This window comes from Anser cygnoides, chromosome 5, assembly GCF_040182565.1.
Source record: "Anser cygnoides isolate HZ-2024a breed goose chromosome 5, Taihu_goose_T2T_genome, whole genome shotgun sequence".
NCBI classification, from domain to species: domain Eukaryota; kingdom Metazoa; phylum Chordata; class Aves; order Anseriformes; family Anatidae; genus Anser; species Anser cygnoides.
Genome location: NC_089877.1, coordinates 57,860,825 through 57,871,926, shown reverse-complemented (window position 1 = coordinate 57,871,926; position 11,102 = coordinate 57,860,825). Strand labels below are relative to the sequence as shown.

General features: G+C 41.7%; 1 protein-coding gene across 10 annotated transcripts in view; it reads right to left on the bottom strand.

Annotated features, from left to right (window-relative positions):
• Positions 1 to 4,088: 4,088 nt before the first annotated feature.
• Positions 4,089 to 11,102, bottom strand: part of CEP170B (centrosomal protein 170B) — a 56,810-nt gene continuing 49,796 nt past the window's right edge. For all 10 annotated transcript variants that reach the window (XM_066998434.1, XM_066998435.1, XM_066998430.1 and 7 more), the window contains 4 exons: positions 10,699 to 10,787; positions 10,061 to 10,154; positions 8,997 to 9,048; positions 4,089 to 8,254 (listed from right to left, as the gene is read on the bottom strand). In XM_066998434.1, the coding sequence (XP_066854535.1) occupies positions 8,019 to 8,254; positions 8,997 to 9,048; positions 10,061 to 10,154; positions 10,699 to 10,787 (471 nt within the window). In that variant the 3' untranslated portion in view covers positions 4,089 to 8,018. The remainder of the gene's footprint in view (positions 8,255 to 8,996; positions 9,049 to 10,060; positions 10,155 to 10,698; positions 10,788 to 11,102) is intronic.

Here is an 11,102-nt window from a genome sequence, read left to right as displayed (position 1 = left end):
AGCAACAAGCTGCCTCGCTCTGTTTGTACACGGGACTGAAATGCTGGCATAAACAACGCTGACATAAATAACCAAAACTCCCACTGATTTCATGGGCTTCAGGATTTTACCTCACAAGAAGCAGCATATTTGTATGCGGTTCAGGACTTACCTCTGGTCACTTCCAGCTTTAACACTAAGGTAATGCTACATCACGTGTGTTTATGACTATTCCCTTGCTGTATTAAAGAAAAGTCTTTAAAAGCAGGAGCTAACAACAACCTTCTGGCCCCATGTGACTGAGTCATTGCTCCAGTATCACCGGTTTAGTTCAGACTAGGAGAGGCTGGGCTGCATCACAGGACCAGCAACGCGCCAGCAGCACCAGCTCAACCTCTGCACACACGCTGCTCTCCTCTGCAGACCACCCCGTGCCTACTCTCCTTTAAGCTTCGGACTTGGAAGCCCACAGCGCAGTCTCAAGCTGGGGTTCTCTGAAACAACTTCTGCTGTGCTGGAGGTTGTGAGCAGTCAGCTCGAGGTGGTACACAGACACTGGTTTCCAGAGACCGCTGGGGAACGGCAGTTCCCAAAGGATGCTTCCAGAAAATGGCATCGTTTTTCTCCTCCCCCTTGGCAGCTCTCTAACCACTTACAGCTCTGATTTATCTCCTCATCCCCCTCCTTTCCAGCCTGCAAAGGGCTGGTTTCCTTCTGCTTAGCTGATCCCACACAGCAGCCCGGCATCGATCACGCATTTCTGCTCTTACCGGCAGTGTTGTAGTGGTGAGCGTCTAAGGATGGAAGTGGGTTTGTGGGGAGGAGGAAAATGGTTTGTTTGACCCACTCACACAACGGGGAGGGGAAGACTGGCAAGTTTCAGGGCAAACAAAAATCTGCTTTATTCCTCCACTTCTCTGTTTCTCAGACGAGGCTCCTTCTGCCAGATGCTGACTTGCTGCCTTCCCCCACACAGAGTCAGTAAATCTCTCACAGTTGGATGCCACACTCTGGTTAGCACGCTCTCTTTACAGCCATGGTTGGTCTCCAGTTTGTTAGAAATGTGTATTAAAAGACAGAGTGAAAGATCTTTAAATGTCTATGTGGGAGGTTTGCTAAGAAGAAACTGTCGGTTTAACATGTTCTCGTCTCTGAGAGCTAATAATAGCCATGAGCGTCACTATCGCTGCAGAGATTACTACAGAATTGCACTTTCGTTTTCACGAGCACCAAGCCGCTGGGCTCCGGACACCAACAGTCAGCAGAAGGATGGGAAGCACAAACAGCCAGGGGCCTCTCCTCCTCGAGAAGGAAGATGCTCGATTTATACTTTGTGCCAAAAGACTGTGACACTCAAATTAGCTGAAAGAAAACGTCATTCCAGGTCAAGAACGGGGAACTGATTCAACTGACAAGCCTAGAGAAAATTTCTGTCTAAATCAAAGTTTGGCTTTCTGTTTGAAAATGTTTTTAAAGATTTACTCCATTTCAACTGTTTAAAAAGTTCAGTAAATACGTTGAAGTATGAACCTTAGACTTGGAACATTTCATCTCTAACATATTTGGAATATGTATTTTTTTCAGTCTAAAACTCGGTGCTAGTTAGCTGTGTTTTGATTGGAAGAAGTGTTTCTTTCAAATAAAAAGAAACCAGTGATTTGCTTGGCTCTATGCTCTTTCAGGGAGGGCTGTTCTGTCTCAGTTTGGTTACTTCTCTTTCATGGCACATGCTCTCCAGTTGCACCTAGGACATATGACCTACAAGGATTAGGAACAACTTCAGTACTTTCTGTCTTCATCTAGCTTCTTATTACAAAAATTACATTCTTATTTGTTTTACAAAGCACCCGCTGACCTAGGAGACCACTGGCCTGGTGCGACCACTGCTCTCACCTCCTCCTGCAGATACAGAACATTTTTCTTGCTTACAGAGGTTGCTTTCCCTGCGGTGCAGGTGTGTTACAGGCTGTGTTACAGCCCACACTCTTTGTGCCTGCCTGGCTATCAGCAGGCAAAAGAGACCCATTCATTCCCTGTGAGAAGCCACATGCGACAGCCAGCCCCTGTCTATGATTACTGCTATGCTCAAGCCTCACATCTCTCCGTGTAACCAAATTTCACCACAACCTCAGGATCTTTCTTCTTACCAAGTGTTCCCAGGTGCCACGTGGATGTAACTTTTTTTTTTTTCCCTTTTCTTTTACTTCTGGAAGTTGGTTGTTGACACATGTAATAGAGTTACTGCTGGACAAGCCTTTTCTGGCACTAATTCTTTTGTAAGTACAGTTGTTTCAGTAATTTTAGTTAAGAGGAGGAAAAAAAATCAAGGGGACAATCCTAGTGCACATTATTTTCTGATTTTTATTTCTTTTTTTGTCTTCCCTTGCTCATCCCTCATTATTCAGAGACCTAAGCAGGGGATGCACTAACACACTACACCTAGGTAACCGCATCCAGCACGCTCCTGTCTCCGCAGGGTAGCACCCAAATTGCTGCAGCCCTCCCAAGGAAAACACCACAGCCCCCAGCCGACCTGCCCACTGCTGCCCCAAGCCAACCCCCCCCTACCCCCCTAACCAGAAGAGGCTGAGGCCAGCAGCCTTGCCCTTTTGGTCCACTAAAGCCCCTGCTGAAACAGCATGGTCCTCCCACACTGCGGTGGGAGGCTCGAGGCTCTGGTGGTAGACCTCCGCGTGAAGCCATCACATCAGAACCCGTCTCTGGTCGCTTCAGAAACTTTGGCTGTAATAAAGGATCCTGCAAACCCTGCTCCTAGGAAGACTTCGGTATTCCTTTCTATGCACATGTGGAAAAATGAAGCTCTGTATTTCCCAGCCAAGATGAGGACGTTAAAGAGCCAAGCGGGATTTCAGCTGAACACACAGCAGGAAGATGCACAGAGATCGGTACTTTTGCCTTCTATCACCTGTTTTTAAATTGTGCCAGATAGCAGCTTTCATCATGATGCAAATAGGTTTGGCCACAGTTCCACTACCTCTCATTTCTGCGCTACTGATTTCCAAAGGGCACCTTGCATGGCATCCACCCTCAGATAGCGCTCAGTCCTGTTGGGGAAGCCTGCGGAGAGGTAATACTGTGTGCGACTCAGCGCTGGGTTTTAGAGAACAGGGAAAGCCTTCTCTGCCAACACAGGGGACAGAATTAAATAGAAAAGCTTGAGAAAGCTTCTTATAAGGCAGATTTTCATTTTTATTTAAATAACCCCCCCTTCCCTCAAACTCTTAACTCTAAGTACAAAGGTGTCATAAGTGTTCAAGGATCTAACACAAAAGTCTTCAGGGAATGTGAAGTCACTCAGCAATCCTGGTTGGGTACTGAATTTTTTTAAATTCCTTTCTCTGTGCTTTCGTTCTTGTTGGAAACCACGCCATGTTCTTATCTGCTATTGTACTATTGTGCTACTGTTGTACTTCCTAGAGAAGCTGTGCTAATGCAGAGGACATGGAGCTAAAGTCCAACTCAGCACCGAGCAGGGCGGGTGAAGCTGCAGACACCTGAAGGCTGTGCAGGAGGAAAGAAGGAATTAATACTGTTTCTAAAGTGCCAAGAAAGATGCAAAGGTCAGACAAAACTCCAGGAAGAAAGGGAGCCGGTGATTAGTGAAAGGAAAAAAAAAAATTAAAATGTTTTCACATAAATGTAAAGATTCAACATATATAAAATGAGGGCAAAAGAGTGAGTACAAACACTGTTTTCTGTGATCACCTACTGGGGCATGATCCTATCCAGGCTGGATTTAACCTTTCAAAACACCGCTGTTAATCATGGCAATGAAATAAAACATTAACAAAATGAAATAACACATTGCTATGCCATACTCAGAAGTAAGACCACCCTCAGGTGATGGGGACTTGCAGACTTCAGTCCCGTAACTCTGGGGGCAGGGCAGAGGGGGCTCCCGTACTACAAGAGAGGGACCTGCCCCAGCCCCAGGTGTCACCAGAAGGGATCCAGTTGCACTGTTAAGTCTTCAGTTGCTGGCAATTCTTTCATTACACTGTACTTATTAACACCAATGTAAACAGGTAGTTGGAAAATTTAGGCCACTGAGCACTTACTCTCCCAAATTAACACACAAAATTCCAGAATCATATTGTCACATGATATAAGAATGATTTATTAGAGCAACTTTATGATAAAATTATATAAAATAACAATTTATTTTATTTTTTAAAGACGTCCACAATATCACCTTGGAACAAAATGTACAGATACTGCCTATAATCCAAACAAAAATAAATTACCATTAAAAAAAAAAGCAGAAAAAAATCAAGGTAAGAGAAACAAATCAAAATTATACACAGCATTTCCAGAGGGTGTGGAAAAGAGAAAGTCATTAATCAGTTCAAGTTATACAAATGTGTTTCAGCTTTACTCTCAAACAGCTCAGCTTGCATTTGTGTTGCATGCAAATGGAATGATCCAGTGAACAGTTCAGAACAGCAGAATCAGCAGCATAACAACAGCAGATAGTGAAATAGGCACAATTCAGCATGGGGCACATCAAAAGTGAACAGGTAGTTCTGTCTGGTCTTTGCAAGAGTTATACACATTTACCAAACTTCAAAAATAGCTACTGTGATCTGCAAAACAAGAAAAAAACTAGTAGAATCTTGCACTTAACTACCTTACAGTTTTTCTTCTTTTTTTCTTTTTTAAATTCTCTTTTCTTTTTTTCAGTAGGCTGCATGTAAACATTCCACTAGTTTTACCTTTACTAAAATATTACTCAAAGACGATGCAGACGTTCTTTTCTCCTGGAGCACGACCACGACATGACCTCACTGTAGGTACGATTGTGTCCTCGCCCACAAAGCTCATACACATTCTCCCAGGAATTTACATTCATCCCAGCACAACAGAGTAACAGATTTTTACATGTGAAAGCGCTGAACTGAGAACATGGTTTTCAAGTATAGTGGAAGAACTGAGGGCTGGGATTTTGAAAGGTGCTCAAGGCATCAGGCACCCAGATCGCATGGAAACCCACAAGGGCCTGAGCGCTCGCTTCCCTAAGACTTTGAAAATCCCGCCCTTTGTTACATTTCTTTAGTCAAATACAAAACACGTGAAAGCAAAACGGTATGAGAACGACCCACAGGTCAGCGTCACCCCTACCAAGCTCAACGCGAGGCCCATCCACAGCTCACGGAAGCCAAAAGGTATCTTGCACACTGGTCCTGGGCCAACAAGACATTGCTACGCACCTGGTACGCTCACCCCGCAGTCACGGAGGCATGGATGCACACAGTACCGTGTGTAAGACTGAAAATTAATAGAGGAGATACACTCAAGTGGCTAGCTCTTTGGCGTATCTGGAGCAGACAAGTGCAAATGGGGTGTATGAATTTCAGAAACAGTGAATACAAGAAATAATTATGTTGCATTTCATCGCTGACTAACAAGACTGTTTTAAATGCGAAGATCCAAGCATGAACGCTGCGTCAGGACACAGAAGCATTTTGTATTTTGGCTGAGTCACAAATAAACCAAGCTGTGCATCTCCCCCCCCAGCCCTTCAAACACACATCCAAATTATAAGCAGACACGGACTGCTGCATCCTTATTAGTCACTTGAAGAGGTACCGTATTTTGTGGGTTGACTTAATTGATGTAAGGTGTCTGCGGGCGCTCTCTCAAATTCAGAACAAAGCAATCAAGGAAGAAAATCCATTCCTGGTGTGTTCACGGAAGGAAGAATCAAGCAATTTTCAAGTGAAAACAATCAGAAGTCAAATCAAGGACACATTGTAGAGAAAAAAAATCCACTAGAGCGTAGCCACGAAGATGTGGAAATGTGGTTAACATACAATCAAACAATAATAAGAGTCAGATGTTTGAGTAATTCACATGTCTCTACAGCAAAACCAAAACTAACAGCAATACCTCATCTGTGAAGGTCCTTCAACTCCTAGTGAGTTGGGGTAGCACCTGGTCAGATCAAGCCCTAACAAAGAAGGGCTTGAAAAAATGTTTCATATGTCAGGAACAATACCACCACTTATGATAGTCATCACAGACACAGTCAGGTATTTCAAGGAAAGACAGATCAGAGTAAACAAGTGAATCAACACATTCAGATAGTGTGTATATTACAGGCAGAAGAGCATCATGGGCAATTTTTTATTATTATTCTGCATTCATCTGTGTGAAATTCAGCAGATTTCTTCACGGAAGAGCATCTCCACATAAGCAGATGAGTTATAACCTGCTGGAGATATTGGAAGGATATTTGGACCTGTTGTTTGCCAGCCAGCGTCCCGCACACTCAAACTAACGGCCTGCTGGCGTATTCCCGTTTTGGGACAGATCCTGTTTCTGCTGAAATTGACAGAAAGCTCCCACTGGCTTCACCAGGAAAGCACTCATGCTCTTTGCTAGTAAGACTAAACACTGTGAGCATCCCTACTTATTTAAATTATTTTAACTGGTTCCCACTTTCACAACATTCTAGCAGAAAAGCTCAGGTAACTACTGAAGCTAGCTAAGGAATCCACTACCCACCCAAAATATAAAGTCGGCACACAAGAAGCAGTCAAGCTTGGGATACCATTTCACTAGTTAAATTACACACTGTATGAGGGCAAAGTGGAACTCATCTGCTCACCTTTCCCAGCAAATGCATCCTCCACGACCATGGAAGAATTTCTCTACCTGATTACAGTTTATGGACCAGGAAGAATGAAAAAGGAATCAATACAAGATGGAAAAAACTGGGAGCAAACACATCTGGAAGAGGTCCTCTGCAAAACCAAACCTTTTGTTTTTAGAGCAACAAGAAATTGCTTAGGGTTTTGCAGCTTAACTGAAAAGCAGAATACAAAATGCAATGTGTTTTAAACAAGAAATTGCCTAGTGCAACTGCACATAATAGTGTTTCTAGGATTATAATTACCAAAAATAAAATCCAGACAAAAATCTCAGATACATGAAGTGCTTGACACTGGTGGGTAGTTTCTAAAGAACAGCACAGAGCCGTTGTTTTCAAGCACTTTTGCATTGAAAAAAAAATATAGGAGAACTAACCATAAAGGAGGAGCTACACTTACGCTGTTATTTTTTGAGTGCCATCAAGTGAACACTAGTTCACAGCAACTGTGTCATTAAGTTTATTATGTGAGCCACTGGAACAGATGTTTTTCTTAGCAATTAGCTAATTCAAACATCTTAGTCTTTGGCCCAGCTAGGAGTATTTCTAGTTCATTGCGAAAAGATTGAATAGTTCATAAAAAACTTAAAGATAGCAACTGTACCAAAAATTTGGCAAGCTAAACTGTAAAATTTGATTTTTTGTACTTACATCAAACTTTGGGCCTGAAACACCAAAAACAGTAATTGTATTAGAAATCTTTACATTCACACCATCATTAACTTTTATACTTTCCCAAGAGAAAACAACAAAGGGTTTGCTCTGTCTTCTTTTGTTTTTTGGACTGAAAAAAAAAAAGATATATGTACAACTTCAGTGTGATCGCCTTTTTAAGACCGCTGATTACAGAACTGTAGCAAGAGTTCCTCTGAGAAACCCGTTATATTGCACCATCGTTCTGCTGGATTTACACATTGATTCCAACAGAGCTGCAATGTTCACTTGTACAAGTAAAAAAAAAAAAAAGCAAATACAGTACCAAAAAGTGTTGTGTTGTTTTTTTTTTTTTTAACCTGCGCCTCATTATAACTGAATAATTATAAACAGGCTAATGCAAGAACACTTTAGCTTCGGCAGTACTGAATGGAGGGTATGCAAAGCCTGTTTTCTTATGGCACACAGGAAGAATCAGTGAGTAATTCTTTAAAAATCGTTTTGCCTCTATGCTGAATATGTGCTGCTCCACAGTGCTAGTCTTGTTTAAAAGGCATACACAGACTTGCCATTCACCCTCACAGCATAGATTTTCTTTTTTGTGCAACATGTTAGCAATCTAAACAACTGCTCCACACAAACTGTCCACAAACCACTCACATACAATACTAATGCGACAGTAGATTACAGTATGATAGCAATACAAAATATTTCATCAGATCACGTATTTCTCTCCATCTGGAATGAAATTCGAATCTTGCAAGCTAGAAGAGCCACAGTTCGATTTCTGCGTGTAGTTTCTCATCTGTGCAGGGGACAACGTCTCCAGTGTGGACCCAGAAGCGTTAGCAGTCCTGACTTTAGTGGCTGTGGATTGTTTAGCAGCAGCAGATGCTTTGTTACTGGCAACTACATCCAAGTTTCCAGTAGGGTCAATGATAGCATTTATAACTGGGGAAAAAGAGGCACACACAGACACATTAGCAGAACTCGGAGTTGTTTAAAAAGGTTACTTGCCTTCATTTTGAAGGCCATAGAACTGCAGGCACTACTTGTGCTCATTTTAATCATGTTATTTTTTCCCTCAGTACCTTCAGGCCTAAGCAGCTTTAATAAGCAAAACCTCTCCCAGTCTGAGTTTACAAGGACATTCAACTTTCTGGTTAAACTTAACAAGACAAACTACAGCAGAAAAATGACAGGCATTTAGCAGGAGCCTGAAGTGATCCCTGTATGTTTTCACATGCCGTTATTAAGCTTCCAGATGATGCAAGAAACATCCACTGAGATTGCCCTGCCTTCTCTATTGCACAGAGCTCTGTGGGCAAGATTCAAGTCAACATGGACACTTAGTCCAAAAGCAAAGCACAGCTTACTGGCTGGAAGAGCTACTAAGTATTTCAGCAGAACAGACCTTTGCCAGTGCATCTTATGTGAATATACTAATTACCACAAACAAAGCATTTCCACAGCAACAGTTTCCACATTTCAGAAGTCAACATTTTTTTTTTTTAAAAAATTGGCAGCACAAGATAAATCCACTGTTCCTTCCATATGCACTCATCAAAGAGCACCATGCAAACGGAACTTTTGCATCCTTTCCCAGTTTTCAGTTGCAAATCAAGCCACATTATTTTATTTTGTACAATTTACTGGCATAGGAAAGACAAAACAAACATTTCAAATGACCAACCTTCAAGCTGTTTTTGAACTCTCCTGAGCTCCTTCAGGATAGAACTGATTTCCTGGAAATAAAAGCATCAGAATGGAGATTTAAGCAACAAGTTACTCAACTAATAATGCAGGAATCTAGTCCTACTCTCCCCCTGCCTTCTCCCATCAAGAATATTCAAGGCCATTTCCAAACTTGATTATTTAACAGAAAAGACTAATAGAGTATTAAGCTTTGACTTGATGATCTTGAAGGTCTTCTTCAACCTAGATGATTCTGCGATCTCTATCTAGGTCAGCACATGCGACCTCTGCTCTGCCTCGTTTTCCCAAGTGCTACTACACCACCCAGTTTATAGCTACAATGGTTTATTAGATTTGAAATGTCAGCCAGATTAACTGTCCACGTAGCTGGACACTAACTATACAAAGGCTCATTCACACCCCTTTAACACCACACATACAAAGATATTTGCAAACAACTCCTAGACTAGACAAAGTAATTGGCCACATATATATCATTGTAGCACTGGGTCCTTAGACACAGGTCCTGCACAGTTATATATACTCTTAGCATCAGCCAGAGTCCATTACTGTACTTAAATCCCTACTGACGGTCCCCGTAAATGACAGTAAGAGGTTATGTGAGCACAAACACCACCCTACAGATGAGGTTTGTGTTATTGTCCTGTTAGCAAATTGTAACAGGTGGGGAAAAAAACAAACATCCAGGAGAAACACCTGTCTGCAACTAAAGCTGTGGCAACTACATGGTAGGTGATGCTTTGGAAGATGTTTAAATGAAGCCTAAAGATCCTGGAACTTGTACATCTGCTAAGGGACTGAGTATCTAAAAATGAATTACTAAGGACGGGGAGAAAATTTTGGTGAAAGTGACAATACCACAACAGCTGAAAAACTCACCTTGTCACACTTAAAGCAGCAACAGAAAACAGCAGTTCAACACATGCAAATGAGCCAGTAATTTCAGAAATGGATTTGAGGTGAGCCAGAACTTACGGTGGTTTCTCACAAAGCTTTCAATGGACACAAGCCTTCAGTAGTTTACTTGTTTCCATGTCTTACCTTGTTTGATGTCTTCAGAATTGGCACTTCATTTTCCGAGTTAATTTTGGCCTCCATCTCCTCCCAGGTCCTTTCTGAGTTTTGAAACAGAATCCTGCAGCACAAAGCGTGGAACAGGTCTTAAAATTACCATCCAAAAGCTGATTGTTTAAAAGACTTAATTATCACAAGATGTGGCAACAAAGGAGATTAATGGATTAGCGACAGGACAAAGCTCCTTTCAGCTGATTTAGGAACATTCCAAAGTCCTTCTCTACCTGATGGCTTCTAGAGCAACAACAGGCTTTGAAGAGCTTGCACAAGACCTGGTGATCTGTGGGCTTTCCGAGAGCCTTGGGACATGGGAGGAAAGAGAACAAAATCCACCAGTAGGAATACATTTTTTTCCTCTCTCTTTCCACAGGCAGCATTTCAAAGTTAATGCATTAACAGATATTATAAATCCAGCACTAAAATTCAGAAGGCCAAATATATGAGAAAAGAGATGGCAAGAAACCATATTACCTCTCGTTCACTACATACCCCATTTACTACACTGATTCCCTACCCCTTGATAATAAAGCTTCTGAAGATGACAGTGCATTATCTTCCACAAAGAGCCAGTCAACATTTCAGGCCAGGGACAAAAAGTTACTTACTTCATTTTTTCAGCTAGGTTTTCTGTATTTTCACGGATTGCATGTGATAACTGGGACACCGGGTTCAACATCAGGTTGTCAAAGATAACCTAAAACAAAAGGCAAAATCAGATAAAGAAATTTTATCAAAAGAGGAAAAATAAAAAATACATTTTCTTTTAGAGTAAACAATCCCCACTGAAATATCTTTCTCTATAGGGATGACATTTGAAGCTCAAGGGAGATTAAGATAGCATACAGCTTTGTTGTAACACTTTGGCAAAAAGATTAACAGTAACCTGTTCAGTTGTTGGTTTTGGTCTTTTTTTTTTTTCTAGAAGAGTAGAGGAAGACAGAGTTGTTTGAAGTCACATAACGGCTTAAACATTTCTGTAAGACTTTACAAGCCTCACAGGTACCTTCAC